The 20,576-nt window shown below is 41.7% G+C and overlaps 1 protein-coding gene across 1 annotated transcript in view; it reads right to left on the bottom strand.

Moving 5' to 3' along the window:
- LOC112121150 (kinesin-like protein KIF20A) overlaps nt 1-20,126 on the bottom strand; it is a 34,534-nt gene extending 14,408 nt beyond the window's left edge. The window contains exons 1-13 of the mRNA XM_026659562.1: nt 19,989-20,126; nt 18,311-18,385; nt 16,171-16,290; nt 14,987-15,125; nt 14,711-14,895; nt 12,389-12,497; nt 11,611-11,802; nt 11,417-11,528; nt 8,477-8,548; nt 5,063-5,209; nt 4,260-4,425; nt 2,579-2,752; nt 1,282-1,418 (exon numbers count right to left, since the gene is read on the bottom strand). Coding sequence (XP_026515347.1) covers nt 1,282-1,418; nt 2,579-2,752; nt 4,260-4,425; nt 5,063-5,209; nt 8,477-8,548; nt 11,417-11,528; nt 11,611-11,802; nt 12,389-12,497; nt 14,711-14,895; nt 14,987-15,125; nt 16,171-16,290; nt 18,311-18,385; nt 19,989-20,126 — 1,766 coding nt within the window. The remainder of the gene's footprint in view (nt 1-1,281; nt 1,419-2,578; nt 2,753-4,259; nt 4,426-5,062; nt 5,210-8,476; nt 8,549-11,416; nt 11,529-11,610; nt 11,803-12,388; nt 12,498-14,710; nt 14,896-14,986; nt 15,126-16,170; nt 16,291-18,310; nt 18,386-19,988) is intronic.
- Between the last annotated feature and the right edge of the window lie 450 nt (nt 20,127-20,576).

Consider the following 20,576-nt stretch of genomic DNA (forward strand, 5'->3'; position numbering starts at 1 on the left):
GGGGGGGGGGGGGGGGGCAGAAGAACCCAGCAAGTTTCCATCAATAGGCAGTGACAGACCTGACACATTAACACTACTGTAAGACCTGTCTAACCAATTGTCTCCTATTTTACTACACTACAGTACAATACATTTCTGTGGCATTCCTATTAGGCTCATCTTGGCACCAATCATAAATACAGGGGTGAGGTACACAATCCCATTGCGATTTTCGCAATTTTTTTTAGAACTCCCCTAGAAAAACATGGGACACCATCCCAAGAAAAGATGCAAAAATGCTACAGGTAATTTCAGGTTTCTTTAGTAGCATACAGATGCCTACAACCTCAGTGCATGCTTGATTTCTCTGTGTTTAGTCATCTGCAAGAGAGGTCATGGTCTATCATGGCTAGCCTCTTCTTAAATGTCAGACAACTGTACTTTAGTGGAACAGAAGCGGAAGCTGAATGAAAATGAATAGCAGAGAGAAGATGAGAGAACTAAGCAGATGATTTTTCTTGCCATCCAACTGCTTCTACTACCTGACATAACACCACACACATGGGGATGGCAAAAAGAGAAGACTGGTGAACGGTTGGCAGGAAAGAGGAGGTCTGAGAAGAGCTGGACAGGGCGAGACTATTTGAAAGCAGTCACTCATTGTGCATGAGAGAGCTCACACCCTATGTCACATGCAATAGCATTTGAAATACCCATCAACTTTGCAGATTCCCAAATTATTGAACCAATCCCTGGAGTTACCACGACCATTGCTCAGAACCAGCTCTATATTCTGTGTGCAGTCACAGTATTTTAGCCACCAAGAAGTCAGTAATGGTTCGTGGAACTGGCAAAAAGCCACACAAAACCGTGTGCTTACAAAGGTGTTCTACCACTAATGTAGCAGTTTGTATTATACAGCAATCTAGGAGAGTGTCCTCAGAGGTACTGAGTGTATGTGATTAGACCCATCAGTCTTACCTGGTCTGGTAGATTCTCATGTACGGGAAAGTCAGAATGAGATATCCTCCAGTAATTTCAGGTTAACCATAGAATAAATTCAGTGTTGCATGCAGAGGACATTACCACTTTCTGGTTTTTTTTGTTTGTTTGTTTTTTGGAAGCATGCAACAGTAGTCTGATCACTGAGACATTTTCTAGTCTTTTGCTCTTGGGAACAATAGAAGAGCTTTAGAGTTGGCCAGCCATTATTAGCTTCCTCTCTAAATGGTGTATGCATGAGATGTTCCTATTCTATTCCATCCTATCATGTTATATAGTTTTGATGGTCTCACCGCTTACCTCCAGGTTTCCTCGGTTTCCAACAGTTGTTGAAACATGGCTTCTGCCATCTCTTTACGTATCTGCACCTCAAGAAGAAGTTTACTCTGACTTTCTGCAACTAGCATCTTCTTCAGGTTCTCAGTAGTTTTCAAGAGCTCCTGCATTTAAAATACTTCACTTCAGAAACCAAGCTAAAAGCAGTAATAACATGCAATTAAAATAATAAAAAAAAAATGTTATTTACCAGACAATGGTGTTCATAAAAGCTCTCTCTACCTGGGGGGAACATGAAACCCCATCTCATTGGCCTTTCTATGTTGGTTTTCCTATTGAAATACTGAGGTTTCATCAGAACTGAGGTATGTGCCCAAGAAAATTATTTTGAGCCCACTCCCACTGAAGTCAATGGGAAAAACTGATATTTACTTCAATAGTTGTATCTTGCTCCTACAGAGAGAGAGAGAAAGAAAGAGAGAGCGAGTGCGAGAGTGTGTGTGTGTGTGTGTGTGTGTGTGTGTAAGTTTTAAACAAAAAATTTAATACGGTACACAGCAATGATGATTGTGAAGCTTGGTTGAGGTGGTGAAGTCAGAGGGTGGGATATTTCCCAGGGAATGCCTTACTGCTAAAACGATGAACTATAACAGCTGAGCCCTCAACGGTTAACACATTGTTGTTAATGTAGCCTCACAGTCTACAAGGCAGCACAAATGGAGGAGGGGAGACAGCATGGCAGACAGAGAGACACACCCTGTGCATGAGAGAGACAGACACGCATTGCCCCTTTAAGTATGCTGACTGCACTCTAAGTACATTGCCTTTTTAAGTAGATCAGCACGTTGAGACAGCAGCTGCTGCCAGCAAGCTCCCGCAGTCCTGTCGAGTTCCCCCCTGCTCTATGGAGATGGGGCAAGCGGGGGGGCGAGGGGGACACCCTGACATTAACCCCCCTCTTCCGCCCCTCCCCCCCGCACAGCAAGCAGGAGGCTCCCGGGAGCAGCTCTAAGGCAGATGGCAGGAGCAGCACATGGCAGTGGGGGGAGGGACAGCTGAACTGCCAGCAATTGATAGCCTGCTGGACGGCTGCCGCACAGGGGAGCGGGGAGCTGATAGGGGGATGCCGGTCCACCCTGGTTCCAAGCCCCCCACCAGCTCGCTCCAACGGGCTCCTCTTTCCGCAAGCAGTGGACAAAGCAGGCGACTGCCAAACAACATTATAAGGGAGCATTGCATAATTTTAAACGAGCATGTTCTCTAATTGATCAGCAATGAAACAACGTTAACTGGGACGACTTTAAGTGAGGAGTTACTGTACCTCATGGGTCATGATGGTGATGTCCACTTCCTCTTCAGAGGAGGTATCTATATCTTCATCAGGAACCTCTTCAGCAGATATGTTGGCATCAAAATGTACTATAGGCTTGCCATTCTTCCCAACCAGTTTTGGAGCAAAATATCCAAAGGTTTGGGGGTGGATTGTCTGAATAACCTGAAAAATTGTCAAAATTATATGTACTGTGGGGGAAAATAGCATTTCTTTCTGGTATAAATATAAAAGAGTTATGTTAAACCTTCCATCTAGCAAAGAATCTGTTAAAATACATATACTTTTAAGGCAGAAACAATGATGTTGTCCCTCAGTTTTTATTTAATAAAACAAGATAGTTTTCCTTATTTTCAGAGTTGCTATGGTTAGTTATCTAAGCAGAGATTTGGAAAAAATGTCCAAGAATTTTAACTTTTGGCACATTTGCCCTGAATGACCAAGAGCAATTACCTAAGGTGGCTATTGCCTCATGTGGGATGTAACTGAGAGGTTCAGGTGTCCACCCTGATGGGCAAGATTAAGATTGAGTCATGGGACTTTGATCAGAGAAGCTCAGGGATTATGACAGACAAGCTCTATCCATCCAGAGATGGAAGAAGCATGTACTACGAGAGAACTCAAACAGGGAAAGCTCTACATTGAGAGCACTGTCAGAAGCCCTGACTTAGGAGCTCTAACAGTTTAAGAGTGTAATAGAGTTTTACATTTAAAAGTGGGTTTACAGCCTCAAACTAGAAATAAGATTCTCCTTCCATGAAGTAAAGGCTCCCTCACGAGAGCAGCAGGAGGTGGACAGCAAGAGGCAGCCCAGCAACTGATTCTGTGGGGCAGCTGTCAGGAAGAAATAGGAAAGGGAGTAGAGCAGGGTAAGATAAAATACCACCCAAAATCCTGCATTAAGTGATGAGGCAGGGAGGGTAGGAACTAGCAACCACCTAGGAGGGGAGGAGAGGGGGCGCAGAGAAGAGAGAGCATGCACGCCAGCCACTCCCAAAGAAAGTAAAGATTGTTTGAACAGGATTCTGCTCAGGGGTTGAGCACACTGCCTCCAAACCACTCCATGCCCCTACTGACCAGAAGGCAAGACCAGTAAGAAAAAAATTAAACCCAGGTCATGAACATTAAACAAGAGGAATTTGAGCACTAGAGATCTTGTTTAGGATATTGGTTGTAAGATACTAGAGATTGCCTCTTCTTCCTGAATCTCTTGAATCTGCTGTTAAAAAGCTTTGGGACAAATGGTCAGCTTGTGCAACTCATATTTATACATTCATAACTTGTGCATGCAAATAATTAAATTGTAATCACACATCGTGTGCATGTGTGCAGCGGGCATAACATGGCCAACACTGTCTGGTCACACTAAGTAACTGTACTTAGTTTAGTGCATACTAATATAGGAATGCAATTCTGCATACCTGATTGAAAAATGACAATTTCAAGAAAGTTAAGACTATTAAAAACTTTTTGCAAACAAGCAACAGCATTTTATATATAGGAAGTAGTATGGTATATTATAAGCCCATAAGAGACAAGCCAGTTGCACTTCAAATCAAGAAGTCCTAAGTACATTGAGACCATATGATCAGGAGTTTCAATATATAGTCAATCTAGGCAATTCGTAAGTTAAGTGTAAGAATGCTTCAAGGAGAAGTAGACTTCTACTTACCTGTTTGGCTGTAGCAGAAAATTTCATTACATGTAATGTCTCACTGTGAGTGGAGGCACACTGATTAACGTTGACAATCATACAAGCTTTGCCTTTACCACAGAAGAACGGTTGAAACAGGCGGGTGAGTTTACTCTCTCTGAATGGAATATAGCTGTGTTTCACACTTAAAGAGAAAATTGTACAATTTCCATTAAGGAAACTGAGTGAGTTGTAATATCATACGCATAGCTTTTCTAGATCCAATCTTTGAGGAAACATATGCGCTTTTCCATAAGAACACTCAACTTTGAATGTAACGTCCCTATCCAACAAAGCTGAACATATTCCCAAATACTGTCCAAGAAATGATCTATAGAAGGTATTTTAAAAAGTCAAGAAAAAAAAATATGGACAACAAATCTGTATTTTTGGACAAGTTCCTATCACTCACAAAAAGGAGATACTTGAATAATCTCATGCTGAGTACCGTCTATTTCTGAACTCTCAAGTGAGTCTACTTGCACAGATTGAGAAAAATCTGCATTTATGAGAGATACTGGTTGCTCGCAGTATAAAAGTCACTGGTTTTGCAGTTTCATGTCTCTTCTACCATACTCGCACATACAAATTTAATTCTTCTACTTTTCCTGTGGAAAAATTATTGTATTATTATAGTGATGTTTGTAATAAACATATTGCTAAATGTACATGTTAAGTGAACCACTGTGCAAGTTTGCAGAACCACTACTCAAAGCTGTGCACTGCATGATTAGTCTTTTAGCTGAACTAAAACTCAAGTTGTTTTAAGTCTTCTCACTTACTTAGGATTCTGCTTCTGCTTCAGTGCTGCAATGCATTTCCCAAGAATAAAAAGAGAATTATTAATATTCCCTGCTTCTTTTAGTCTGTCTCCAAAAGTTTGTGTCTTATTGCACCGTTCAGACCCAGCCAAGTCACAGAGAGACATTCTAAATGAAAGAATTAATCAATAATAAAAATATTGTACAAGTTAAACACAATTTTTAATATTGTTTACTTTCAGATATGTTGGTGCGATAAAAATCACTAACTCTTAACATTTCTGGACACACATCTAAGATGTAGACTACTACAGAGTACCTTCTTTCTAACGTTTGATTCTTCAGTGGCTTTTGCAAACAGAAGGTAAGAAACATGGTTTTGTACAAAGCCTTTCCTTCAATACAAAGTCCAGAGTAGGGCATCAGATACTCATAATTAAGGCTGTGAGTTTGTCATGGAAGTCACGGATTCCGTGACTTTCCGGGATCTCTGACACTTCTGCAGCAGCCAGTGCAGCTCACCTGGGAGCCGCCTGAGGAGCTTGGGCAACCCCTGGGCCAGCCGCACCAGCCATTGCTGGGGCAGTCTCGGGCCACTGCCCCCCTCCCCAGCAGCAGCAGCAGGAGTTTGGGTGCGTGTGGGAGGGAGCTCAGGGCTGGGGGTTAGGGCGTGGGAGGGGGTGAGGACTCTGGGAAACGCTTACCTTGGGAGGCTCCCTGGAAGTGGCGACATGTCCTTACCTCAGCTCCTAGCTCTGCACGCTGCCCCCGCGTGCAGGCACCATCCCTGCAGCTCCCATTGGCCACAGTTGGGGCGGGGAGCTAGGAGCTGAGGGAGCCTGGGGAGGGATGTCACCGCTTCCAGAGAGCCACATAGGGAGTCTGCCAGTCCCACCAACCCCCACCCTCCACCAGCAGGGGTCCCAGACCACACCCCACCCAGGGCATGCTGCAGCTCCCCCAGGCTGCCCTTGCACCCAAGATTTAGTCAGGGGTATATAGTGCAACTCATGGACAGGTCACAGGCCGTGAATTTTTGTTTATTGCCCATGACTTTTACTAAAAATACCAATGATTAAAACACAGCCTTACTCATAATACAGTTATAGTTAAACACACTGCGATAGCTTAAATACTGCCATTCTTATTTCCATATTCCATGGAGAGTTAGTTAAGCCAACATCATAGCCCTTATTTAAACAAAACAACAACAACAAAAAACCACTAATGGGAACTAGTGCATTCAGAGAATACAACACAACACTCCTCTAATTCTTTAGAACCAGCATTCATAGGAACCCAAATCTTGGTGTGGGACTATTCCACATCCACCTGAACTCAAATGAATGATACCAATTGAATTGCTGAAGCACTTTCCCCTAGAGGAGAAATACACTATGGAAAGTACTTTGATCCTAGTCAACTTCAGTGCTGTGAGAACTGCAAGGAAATACTAATGCAGAGCATTAGTAATACAATACAGATTGATACTTTTGGATGCAGAGTACTTTGTTTCTTTCTGCAGCTTCCAACATCTGTGCAGAGGACAGGAGTTCCCCACAGGTTGACTCATACAGCCAAGTGTCAACACTTAACACATAATGCAACTTTTGTCATCAAAGTTTGAATTAGGCCACTGGATTGCCCCCACATGGCCCACCAGAATACTTAGAGAAATATTTGTGCCAGGATAAATAACTACATTAAAAAAAAAAAAAAAGCCTTGAGGACATTTAGGTTGCAAAGTCAAGTACTCAAAAGTTGTGATGTGCTTAAATGTAGATTGCCCATGCAACCTAAGCCTATGCAGATTTTAGCCCTTTGCATGTATATGTTTAATTACATGATCACATACCATTTCCACAAGATCCTACATCATTCAATACACAAGATTGGTGCTGCTCAGGGAATGAGGCAGTTGTTCAATATCATTCAGTTGATGATCTTACCTTATTTACTGTAGACTAACCAAAGTGTGCAGGCAAATACAGAACACCTCATAGGGCAGGCATAATATCAGAGTGCCTCACAAATGTTAGTGCTCTTATCTCAGTGGAGATGAATTTATCTTCCCCACTTAGGAAAATAAAAAACTGACTCACTGGCAGAGCCATGATTTGAAATCATAACATCGTGATTCAACTCTATATTCATGCCTCCAGATCACGCTGCCTTACTGCCTAGGCACCCACAGCTCCTGTTAGACCTTCAGCTGAAGGTCTGAGTGCTCAGCACTTCTGCCTATTCAGGCCCCAGGTGGCTCAAAAGAGGCGCCCAGAAAAAAAGGAACATGATTAGTGGCACTTGCCCAAAATTTTGTCTTAAAAGACTTCCTCAATAACACACGTGAGCTATGGCAGAAGCAGGGATAACAGGGCTCTCCTGTTTGGCATTCACCTGCTTTAAATCACCATCCTTTCATCTTCCTGAAGTCCTCTATTTTGTTCTTTTCACTCCTACCAACGTCTAGAGGAAGGGGGAAAAGGATCCTATAGACATCTTCTTTCACTACACAACCCTGATTCAGTCCCTGAGCACTGTCCATTCTGTGCACTGCAGGAAGGAGGAGTCCTGTGGGGGGGAAGTTAGTACGTGTATAATACATAATGATCACAAGCAGGCTAAATTAAGGTTGCACAGGCAACCTGACATTCCCCAACTTCCAAGAGCTTGACTCTGCCACCTAAGCATTCTTTTAACAATGTAGTTTCCTAGGCTGTTTAAAAGGAAATACATAAAGCAGTAAAAACAAAAATAACACCCATCTGCCCGAGATCATGCATCATTGGTAGAGTCTGGACTCTAAACCTTCTGCAGTGTAGTACACTTGAGGTGTGAGACTCACTATATTATGACAGCAGCAAAAGGCAGTTACCATTAGGGGAGGCTTGATGGGGTCATGTACTGAGTTGGGGGGAAAATAGAGCCAAGCCTAGCTCCCCCCACAGAAGATAGGGGGCGCCTTCCCCACATGGTGCCCCCAAGGAAGGGGTTGTCAGGGGAAGACTGTCTTGCTCTCCCCACCCCCAGAGAGGCTATTGCTACCTGGGGTTCCCTGAGCAGTACATTCTATTGTTGCATTGGGGATGGCTTGGGCACACTCTTAGATTAGAATATTCATGTTCAGTTATTTCAATAGACTACCAAAAGTTTCCTTGAGGAACGCAAGCTACAGATGGAAAGTGGCAATTTTCATACGTTTCTCTCAATCATATCTTAATGGAATTCAATGAGACCAATAAAGGCAGATTTCTGGCCTCAAGACTTTCTCCCCTTACCAAGTTTTAAAGGTCTGCTGCAAACATGGTTCTGAAATACTCAAAGGTCAGAGAACAACTTATAATTCAGAGTGTTAGGCAACTTAGACATAGGTTTCACTACTAGCTCACCCATAATAATTAATTTTATTGTAGAACTGAGAAGACAGACACTTACTCTGAAACTCCAAGAATACAAGGCTCAGCCTCATCACTTAGTCTTAGTAGTCTGATAGAAAATATGCTGTGACTAGAAGGGAAACAAGTTTTCATTATCAACAATCTGACTTCCAACTAGAATTATGTTCAACTTTACCTAGTATTTTTTTTTTAAAACACAAGTTGAGTGCGATTAATATGTACAAGAGAAAATTAATTTTTATTTTGTCTGACACTTAAGGAGAATATTTGTAATGCATTAATTTGAACAGCCAATAAAAGTTGATACTGTATCTGATAATACCATTAAAAAACTAAAAGGTAAAGAGATAAACAAATAGAGGTTACTTGAAGTGTGGGAGTTAAGGGTGGAATTTTAATTAGCTGCTTCAGATGGGAAAAAATGGTTTTCATGATTCACACAGGCTCTTTGGCTTAAGCGGCATAAAGAAATCTACTGATCCATGATTCATTTTTGGATCCCTGAACGCAAGAACTTCAGACAAGAACTAGACCTTCCCCTGTGTTTGGAATACCAACTCCCTGAAAATAGAGGGAGTAGATTTGGAAGGGAGTAGGAGGAGAGGAGGAATCTGTCAGTCTGATCATTCACCCTGGTTTCTAGCATATGCATCATTTAATTATTGTTCAGTTTACCCAATATTCTGTAAGGTTTTCCTGGTGCATTAACAACATTTTAATATCACAAGAAAATCCTAAATCAACTAAATCCCTCTGAAAGAACCAGCCATTAGTGCTCTGACAGTTATACTCTGGCTGTCAGACCAAAGAGGGAAGCAAAATTTCAGAGTTAAGAATCTTCTACTCCCAATTTCTCCTGCACAGTCTGAGCATCACAGTTAATCTCTACTAAGTAGTTTGGCAGAAAGGCACTCCAACAGTCAAATCACAATTCCTGAAGGAATTCATTTTGGTGTGTACAGGTCATGAATTACACTCAGAAATTAATTGAAGTCAGTGTATTCTCTGGAACACCAGTGTAACTGTTCCATGCATGAAGTTCTGCTAAGAAAGCCGATACAGTAACTCCTCACTTAACGTTGTAGTTATGTTCCTGAAAAATGCAACTTTAAGTGAAACGATGTTAAATGAATCCAATTTCCCCATAAGATTTAATGTAAATGTGGGGGGTTAGGTTCCAAGGAAATTTTTTGGGAGCAGACAAAAGGCATTATATACTGTACAGTACTGTACTGTGGTGGGGAGGTGCCCCTGGCTTACCCCTGGGGCTCAGGGCTGAGGGTGCAGGGTCTGGGAGGGCACTCAGGGTGGGGGTGTGTGAAGAGGCTCAGGGCTGGGGCCAGGGCCGGCTCTGGCTTTTTCGCCGCCCCAGGCGAAAAAACCCTCCGGCCGCCGCCCCCCCCCCCGGGGGGGGGGGGGGGGGGCGGCCGGAGCCCTGGGGGGAGGGCGGCGAGCCCCGGCTGGGGCTCGGCTCTCCCCCTCTGGCGGCCAGAGCGCCGGGGGCAGGGCAGCGAGCCCCGGCTGGGGCTCGGCTCTCCCCCCCGGTGGCCAGAGCACAGGGCGGCGAGCCCTGCTGTGGCCCCGCTCTCCCCGGCGGCCGGAGCGCCGCGCCGCCCCCCTCCAGGTGCCGCCCCAAGCACCAGCTTGGGTGCCTGGTGCCGGCCCTGGCTGGGGCAGGCAGGTGCAGAGCACTTACCTGGGGCAGCTCCTGTTTGGTGCAAGGGGTGTGCAGGTGGCTCAGTGCAGCATGGCACCACCCCCATGGCTGCGATTCTGGGAGGGGGAGGGGAGGCAGCTTCCCCTCTCGCTCGCTCCCTCCCAGAAAGTCCTAAGCTGTTTGGCGGTGCTGTTTGGCGGCGGGGGAAGCGCTGGGAGGGAGGAAGGGAGGGGGAGGGGGAGGAGGTGGAGAAGAGGAACTTGTGCAATGCTCCCTTGTAAAGTCAGCCAAATGACGTTCTAAGGGAGCATTGCACAACTTTAAACGAGTATGTTCCCTAATGGAGCAGCGACGTAACTTCGAAGCAATGTTAAGTGGGAGGACGTTAAGTGAGGAGTTACTGTAGCTTTGTTCTGCATTAGTTTAAGGGGTGTCAAGTGTAGCCTTCCTCTGTAGGTGGATACAGACTGCCACTGTTCAACAGAAAAGGTCACAATCTCCTGTTGAAGACACACTGAAAAAGCATCCTTGGCCAACAGACAAATGGACATAACGCAGCGGAGGGTAAAAAGAACCCTCCTAAGTTATAAAACTGAGTAACAAGTGGGCATACCTTTTCAATACAAGATCCTCTGCCTTTTTCCCCCCTTAACCCAATATTATCTCAGTCTTTTCTGGACTGAATTATAACCAACTAGCTGTTATCCATACAGACTAAATGGAAAGCTGAATTGCAATATATTAGTCTGGCAAAATGTAGACAGCTGAGTATCAGCATAAAGGTTGTACTGCAGGTTAAAAAAAAATATTGTTTCTGGCCCTGCACACATATTGAACAAGTGGAATGACAAGGAAATCCTGAGAAACCCCAGCTGGAGACAAGCAGTTGCCAAGTACTATCTTTGAAACCCAAGAGAAAACATCCATTCCAATCATCCTTTACCAAGATCTGCTGATTTATCTCAATCAACTGTATTGATCTAATTAAATTAACATGGATGCATGATTTGATCTATTTTGCAGTAAACTAGTGAAACCAGTGCAATTTCTGCACCATAACCAGGCTTAAGAGACTGAAGAGGTAATTAAACAAGGACTCCAATTATTGGTAGATCTTTTTTGCCATAACCGTCTCAGTTTTCCCTCCCAAAAAGGGATATTAGTGACAGGTTGATACACTGGCAAGAATACAATCAAGCAGAGTCTTCAGCAATCAACTAATAATTGCTCTTTTCAGAAGTGCTTTTGAAGTGGTATAATTTAATTTTTTCAAAAAATCTGTAAAGTACAAGGACATATCTATAGTTACAGGCAGCAAACCTTCTACTTGAGTGCTGGTTCATTCTAGTGCAAGCCAAGCTTCGGTTCTTGTTTCCTATTTTTAGTATTTTGCAAGCCTCTTCAGTGCTCTGAACGTTGATCCACTTTAAGTCTGCAGAAAGAGACTTGTTTACAAATACATCGTCATTAATATTTGTACAGGACAACCAACGTCACAAAAGTAATGTTGTTACCTTTTATATAAGAGTTTCCTCCTTGATCCTCACAGATTTTTAGAACTTTGCGTTTTTGATTTTTTGATATAGCCAATACATCCATAAGGTCATACACATACTCATTATAAATTTCACAGAAGGAAACCCACACTGAAGACTGCGTTCTCTGATGCTTACTCCCATCGGCGTGAAGTAAAACAGAGTCCTCCACTGTTAACCATAAAAAAAAAAATTGATTACTCAAGCACCTTATCAGCAAGTCTGAAATTGTTCAGTAGCCTCTGAAATTCAAAGGGCAGAAAGTCCCTATTATACATAATTTTGTACACAAATTTTAGCTTTGTTCCTTCTCCCAATTTTTTTGCATATATCTAATTAACACAGATGCACGAGCACACACGTCAGATTAGTCCCAAATATTTAACATTGCCCATCAAATCATCTGCAACTCAAAAACAGACTCACAAATACTTCCTGGTTTTCCTATTTTCTCCTCTTACGCCAACCATCAATTTGATGTTTCTAGCCACAAGTTCTGACCAAACCTTTCTTTTTGCCTAATAAACTAAGCCACTACTTAAATGTGGCAAAGATATCAAAGAGGATTTTAAATTTCTTGTATCTCTTCTACATTTCACACTTTGAAAGTGAGTTAAATCTCCAAAGCTTAGACTTTTCGAAGAAAATTTTCTACTGGCTGCCAATTACAAGATTCTCTGCTTCCACTCCCCTCCATTCTTAAAACGATTCCAGCAGACACCTTCATTTTCACCACATGAATTCAAGTGTATTTTACCTAGCGGGTCAGAAGGCAGACTTGGTGAAGTACAGCTGCTAGAAGACACAGATTCCAAGATACATAATGAATCACTCTGAATTGTAGATTTCGAAGTATCTTCCATGTCCTTGAGAAAATAAGAAGTTGTTATAGCCAACTAACAACATATTATAGTTGAAGAAATAGTGCAACAGTGACGATGTTACTCTGGGCTTGTCTTCACCTCCAATACTAGTTTTTGAACAAGGTTATTTAATTACAAGCTACAAAAACAATTCAGAAAGATCATAATTGTAGTTTTTGCAACTAAGAAGAAAACTGTAGCCATGAAGCAAAATCAGAGTAGAACTCTTGAGTTAAGCTAAAATTTATATTCAAAGTAATCATTTCTTGGCCCCCTGCTGGCAGCCACTATTTTTACTAGAAGTTTTACATTTGCAACAGCAGCAATCAGCATCAGATTGCCACAGCCTCTTTTCTTAAATATTGTCCCCACCTGCTCCCCCATGCCAATAACTTGATCTTCAGCATCCTGAATGGAGCTCCAGGCATCTCCTTCTCCTCCCACAATTAGATTTCATCCTCCCCCTATTTTGACCCTGCTTCAGTCATCATTCTTCAGTTAATATTTCACATAGATGGGAGTAGACAGGTAAGTATATTTAGACTAATTGCTGTTAAAATATGAAAGCTTCCTCTACATGTTCAAGAGTAAGTAACAGAACAGAACTTCAGATTCTGATTTCTCACATGAAGAGTATAATTTGTCACTATTGGGAAGTCAGAGGTGTTTCATCTAACAAAATGTAAACAGTGAACTCTTTCAATAGTAAACCAGTAAGCAAAGTGAAAATTTACTTGAGCCCCTCCATACTTGGATCCTGCCTTGCTGAGCCTGCCTGCCCATACCTGATGCACCTGGCATGGATGGGGAGGGCCCTGGGGTGTTTCTAAGGCAGGCCCAATCCTTGCACTGTGACAGAACTGGGTGCAGCCTCACCGCTGAGTCCGTGTCCCAGGGGAAAGGGAGAAAAGCTGCACAGTGATCTCCCACCTCTGTTCAGCCAGTGGCATGTGCTCCCCAGTGCCATACTGGAGCCTCCACATTTATTTGACAAATAAAATTTGCAGAATTTTAAAATGTGTGCAGAATTTTATTTTATTTTTGACACAGAATGCCCTCAGGAATAAAAATTTGTCTACTAATCCTACCTGGAAAAAGTTCTGATTACCTCAATTTTCAGTAGTACAAAATTCCCTCTAATTATTTAGTACTCCTTTGACACCAGTCTGTCACTGACCTTTTCTCCTCTGTCTTTCACATTTTTTCATTTGAGGTTCTCTGATCCATATCTAACATTTTATTAAACAAGATTCTGATCCATCAAGCTTAGATTTGCAGGGTTTGAATGAGCTGCTAGAATAATTTCTGTTCTCATTTGTTGAGGAATAGGTCTCTGATAGTTAACTGGACTGCTTCAAAAGCGGTCATGGCTATTGGAGACAATGGAAAGGACAGTTGGGAGGGAAGATAACCCACTAAACCACCTCACTAATCTCACAGCCATCCAGGTATATTTTGGCACAAGACACATTGGGCTGAACATAATAGATTTTTAAAATGGAAGAGTGAGTGCACATTTTGGGTTTATCAGACTGATAGTATTCTCAACATATATCGAAGAGGAGCTTAGGGCGAAAGTTCTGAAATGCACCAACTTGTGAGCTTTGACTCTGCACTGAAATTTCATTGGGACTAGGATACTTTTAATTATTATTTTTTTTAAACCCAGAATACATTTCTATTCTTTATATAAAACCTTAATCATGCTGGAACGGAATCATTTTGGTAGCCTGATTTCAACTTCACATACATTTTGAAAGCAGAGACCAAATCTGTACACTACTTTTTTTATTCAAAGGGATGTTACAGCCAGACACTCATCTAATATGAAGGAGATCAGGGTTCTATTGATGTTATCTTGGGAACAATTACACAATAAACTGGAGATGACCCTCAACAGCATAACATTAGCAAGTTTCAAATTAATGTTTGAATATTTTTCACTTCTGTTTCCCCTGTCTGTAGCAAACTTAGTTTCCACAAAGTTCTCATTAAAAAGCTTAACCTATGCTGCACGTATGACCTGCTGCTCTTATTCTTTAAAGTCTTCATATCTTAATTGACACTACAGAGGCTGCACAAACCTGGAAATGGAATTCACTACAGCAGCAGACCCTTGTAAGAAAGTACTAAACAGCCCTTTTTTTTTTTTTTTTTAAATTAAGGGGAAGATTTAGATGTTAGCTTAGGTAACAAGGAAGTATTTGGTTATCGACCTCTTTCAGAGAGGCAAGAACAGCAGCTTTTATAATTTCCTCTTGTTTAACCTGTGTCACATCTAGCTTCTTTACATCATTGCTTAAGTATGGTTTCAAGTTCATCTTCAGATATTGTCTTCCTCTTATGTGGTGAAAGATCATATCAAGAGAACGAGGCAAAATACCACCATCTTTTGGAGAACCTGTGAAGAAAAGTAAGTGTATTATACATAGTTAGTCTCACTAAAAGTGTTAATTGGATTTTATGAAAGTTGTAACATTTGCTTTTGTTACCTTGAATAGTGAATGTTTTGCCTGCATTAGTAACCCCATAGGTAAACACCAGTCCATTTGCTCCATCAATGTAAGCTTTTACTATCTCTTTCATTGTGCCTTCAAAAAAGTCACTTTGAGTAGTTTCTGGACCAAAGACCTAACCAAAAGAAGAACAAGAGTTTTCAAACGACATCTGGAGCAGCTGAAAAATGGATTACTAAATGGTCCAAAGAACTTTTGTTTTTACCATTCACTGTTGAGTTATAAGGTAAGTTAGCTGTACAGAGAAAGTTGAACAAACGATACCAGCTTCATTGTCTGGATCCCTATAACTGATCACAAGTTTCTGTTTGGCTCCAGGTCATGCATGTTTAATTCCAGCTACTGAGATAAATGCAGGCTTGCATTTATTTCTGACCACCATTCAACTGGCAAGAACCAAGAATAGCCTGAGCTCCTCATCCTGGAAGAAGACCTATACTTGTATTGCAGAATAGGAGGGAGCCATATGCAAATATGAATCTACAATTCAAAAATTACTCAGAGAAAGACCAAGTCTTAAATATGAAGCTATTTAACAAATTATGCAAACCACTTTCTCTTGATACTGGGAGAACAGAAGCTCCTGTAGTCCTTACTGGATTTCGCATTCATGTGTCAAGTAAAGAAAAGCTAGGCTTCAGGTTTGAAAGGGATAAGCCATAAAGCTTCCATACTCTCGAATTGAATATATACCTTTCTAGATGCCAGTTTTAAGTAACACATTCTTACAATACCTATACATCCAATTGTAATCTAGAAGGATAGTGAAACCACATAAATTTATGTGGTCACACTATTTCCTTGTGCTATGTTGTTTCATATAAAATTGCCTGCAAGAAGCTTTTGTAAACACCATTTAATCAAAGAAAGCAATAGGATTACTGCATAAATTTCCTTCTCTCGTCTAATTAGTATTTGCATGAAAATATAGCCTTCCTGATGAATTAACAGTGAATACGAGTCCTATACATTGTGTTTTGTTTCAAAGGCAGTTGAGAAGATACCAACAGTAATTCAAATTTGAAAGGTCATAGTTAACAAATGATACAAACAGAAACACTTACACTATAACTAAAAATGGAAAAACAAGCCACAACTTTAGTTTCCTATAGGGTAAAATTGCTTTCCTAGTAAAGATCATTGCATGAAAGTTAGCCTACCTTAGTGAAGGTGAACTGGTGTACAGACTGTCCAATCCCCTTTTCACTGTTTTTCATTGTAAAAGATTCTTTGGGTGCCTGTAGAGTTACTGTTTCTGGATTTTCAATAATTACACAGTCCTAAAGCACAGACATAGAAGTTCTTCTTTCTAAAATAGCTTTCCAGAAATGCACACCTTTGTCTACCAGAGCTTTAACATTGTAAAAAATAGCTTTTAAAATATTTAAGAGATGCATTACAACTTTAAAGGGACACTAATATTAGATTTGAACCAAAACATGGGCTTTGTAAAAGGTAAGCTTTTACAATACCCAAGACCATTAAAAATGTTGCCAGGATCCCCTCCACCCACTCCTATTTGCAACACACACTCCAAACATCTGTAGAGTTTGCAACCCAAGCTCTGCAGTATTGTACTCATGCAAGAGAACCTGCAAACAAGATGGATTAGAAACTGACTAGTTTTCTTCATATTTTGTTTCTGGACAAAATGTAAACTATGAACTGCCTAAATAGAGTGCAAACTGGATTTGAAGAGTTTCAGTTTGAATGATGTATGGTGTTATTTATAACCTAGGAAAGGAAACTTGTAGAGTTTATATGATTTAACTTCTGCCTCTTAAGTATTATAAGACCATAACATAATCCATTTGATAACAGTGGTAGTTAGAGCTGGGCAAAATTATTTATTTTTCAATTAACTGGCAGTTCTGAAAGATTAGGTTCAACCCAAATTGAAACCAATTTTAATTCTTGGTAAACTGAAGTCAATAAAAATTTCATTTCAGACTGAATGAATGTTTTGTTCAACCTAACCTAACTTACTTTAAAAGATTAAATGAAGGACTAGATTGACAGGAGGTAATGGGTAGTGCTCATATACCCAGTAGCCTAGTGGTTACAGCACACAGCTAGGATGTGGGAGTCCCAAATTCAAATCCCTAATCTGGAGCAGGGACTTGAAGTCAATCTCCCCGCTGAGGGCCCTAACCAGAAGGCTACGGGCTATTTTGGTTTGGCTCTTAGCTTCAACAGGAGAGATTGTTCCACTTTGTATAAATAATTCAATATTCATTGGAGCAGGAACTTGAACATGGATCTCCCACCTCCCAGGGAAGTGCCCTAACCACTGGTACAAAGGGGGAGGGGGGGCTAAGTAACCATATGCATCTAGACCAGAACATCTTTTGGGGGGTCCGAAACTATTTGACAAGTTTGTCAAAATAGTTTCAATCAACCCAAAACTGCATTTTTTGGCAAACAAAATATTTGTATAGAGAATTTCACCCAGTTCAAGTGGCAAGAGAACATGACTTTGTGACTGATGTAGCAGAAGTAATTACCTTGCACGACATACAACCCATGGAATATTACCATCTATTGCAGGGGTCGGCAACCTCTGGCACGCGGCTCGCCAGGGTAAGCACCCTGGCGGGCCAGGCCAGTTTGTTTACCTGCCGCATCGGCAGGTTCGGCCGATCGCGGCTCCCACTGGGCGCGGTTCGCCGTCCCAGGCCAATGAGGGCTGTGGGAAGCGGCGAGGGCGAGGGATGTGCTGGCCGCGGCTTCCCGCCGCCCCCATTGGCCTCCCGACGCGGCAGGTAAACAAACTGGCCCGGCCCGCCAGGGTGCTTACCCTGGCAAGCCGCGTGCCAGAGGTTGCCAACCCGATCTATTGTTTTCCTATTACTTGGACAAGTTTTACCGGTGCATAGCAGATATTTATTTTCTCTGTGTTCAGCCTTTAAGTTACCTGTCACATATTTTACTTTAACTGAAAAAAAACTCAGGGTTTAAGGGTCAGACTTCATACAGCAGCCACATTCAGAACAGTTTATTGGACAAAATTTAATATGCTGATCTTGTTCTGGTTTGGCTTTCCACATTTACCAAAACTGTAATGTAGGAATCAGTGAGACCGTAAAGACTGCTGATATAAGTAGCATATTTCTAGGAGATGGAATTAGCACTCTTCCTCACCATTAAAGTTAAGAATGCCTCAGAAGTGACATCTATTGGTTACAGAATTTAGAAACTGAAAACTTACAGAAGCTTTTTCTATTTTAGAATTCTTGAGATGAAACGCAAGTGTTTTCCATGGAGGACAAAAAAATAAGTCATTAATAGACAACAACTAACCTGAGATTCATTGCTTTCAAGCTCTGCTTTAGAGAAGGGTCTGACTCTCAAGTAGACTTTCAAAGGTTGATATATCTGCTCATTTGAAAAAAATATATATAGTTACATCTATAGGCCAAAGACTCAGGATTCCAGAGTTTTTGTTTGTACCTGCTTACATCTCTGATGTTTTTCCCACCCCCCACCATTCCATCTCATGCCACCCACATTACTGTGACTTTTGTACTAATATCCTTCCATTCATCTTCATGTCTTCTCCAAGCTGTCCCTTACACCTAGAACGCCTACTGTGCTAAAACTATCCACCCCTTTCCATTCAAATTCTTTAAAATGTTTATTTCACACAGCCAGCCCAATGTTAATCCATCAACAGCACTTTATTTATTTTACACAAAAAACTGCACTGCTTCCACCTTCTGGTCACTCTGCACATTGTATCTAAGTTGTGTTGCTCGTATAATAAATGGAAAGTTTGTACTCTAGTTTTATATAGTGCAAGGCACACTACTGGGGCTCAATAAACAAAAAACATCTTGCCCCTATCGCCAAGCCACAAACCCTTTACCATCCCTTCAGAAACGGTCATGGAGGAAGCCTTCTTGGCTGCTGGGAAAATGGGGATGTTCCCTAGCTGCTGCTATCTCCCCTCTTTGCTACTAAAAAGGAAAAAAAATAACCCAACTGGGTCTCCCCACTGTTCTGTATTAGACAGAGGGATCCCTATGAGCCTTCCGTTCCCACCCAGCTATGTGAACAGAAGAGGTACACTAGAGTTTTCCCAGCTGCTGACCTGTCCATTTAGCACCTTTCATTACCACAACTCTTCAGACTACTCCTTTCATCATCACTCTGCCAAAAAGGTAGAATGGATGGAGTGCTGACCAAAAGGTACCGAAGCAGTAGACCTGCTGCTGTAGGATAGCATGACCAGTAGAAACAAACTCCAAGGCCAGATCTTGGCATAATGCAATAGTTATATAACAATGTTAAAAGGCTTGCAGGTCAAGTGCAAGAGTGTACAACAGTTTGGGGCTCATGGTAAGAGTGAGATAGTAATAAGAACACTGGTTTGAACTGGGCATACTCCAGATGGGTGTTGTGCAAACTTCCACGTGTACTTCTGCACTACACTGCAATCCTTTAGCTCCTCAAATGCTTAAGACAAATGTTGTAAGTACCATTTAAAATGTTAATTTGCTGCAGGACATGATCTGTTTCTAAGGGTATGTCTACACTACAGGATTAATCCGAATTTAGATAATTCGAATTTGGGAAACAGGTTGTATAAATTCGATTGTGCGCGGCCACACTAAGCACCTTAATTCGGTTTTAAACCACAGTAATTCGGTGGTGTGCGTCCACACTAACCCTAATTCGAATTAACAAAATCGATTTAGGCTCTACTCCGTTCGTCGAGGTGGAGTACAGAAATCGATTTAAAGGGCCCTTTAATTCGAATTAACTGGCTCTGTAGTGTGGACGGGTGAAGGGTTAATTCGGATTAAGGCAGCTAAATCCGAATTAAAGTCCTAGTGTAGACCAGGCCTAAGTAAAGGGAAAAGGAAACAGACTTGGAAAAAGGGAGGGAGTTCAAATACAGAGACAAACTTGTTATTGAGTTGTTGCTACTTAAATGCAAAGGCATCATTAGAAAAAATGATTACAAACACACCCGCACCTCCTGCTGCTGTTCATCAGCATTAGGTATCACTGACAACTCCATGGGTGAGGTTTTACCCATTAAGTCCTCATAACAGGTGAAGTCCAACACATCACATACTGCTGAGGATGCATAGCTTCCCACCTCATAGTCCATTCTCTTATCCTGTTCACACTGAGAGGAATAAGAAATAAACACACATGTTCTCACATGCAAATGGTGGAGAGTATGCAAGAAACAAGTATGGCTTTTAATATACACACACCTCCTGAAGGGGGAGGGGGGGAAAGGAAGGAAGGAGATCTAAAGACATGACCCCCAGAAGACTTGTAGTTATTTACCCTTTAAAAATGCTCTGCAATGCAAGAACCACATTTTTAAAACTGCAGATAGCATGAAAAGAGTCTGCAGGGAATCCACAACATTTACTATCTACAATACCAGACCAGCAACATGGGCAGTCCTGTAAATAGGTACATCCGAAGGTGATCGTTAGCACTTCTATCATTCCCTTTCCTTCGCAGCTGTCAAAAGGAGTTCCCAAAATGTTGTGACTCACAAGGCGAGGGTGCTCAGCACCCTAACAAGATCAAACTCACAGTGAGC

Source organism: Terrapene carolina, unplaced genomic scaffold (assembly GCF_002925995.2).
Source record: "Terrapene carolina triunguis isolate 2854851 unplaced genomic scaffold, T_m_triunguis-2.0 Scaffold58, whole genome shotgun sequence".
Classification (NCBI taxonomy): Eukaryota; Metazoa; Chordata; order Testudines; family Emydidae; genus Terrapene; species Terrapene triunguis.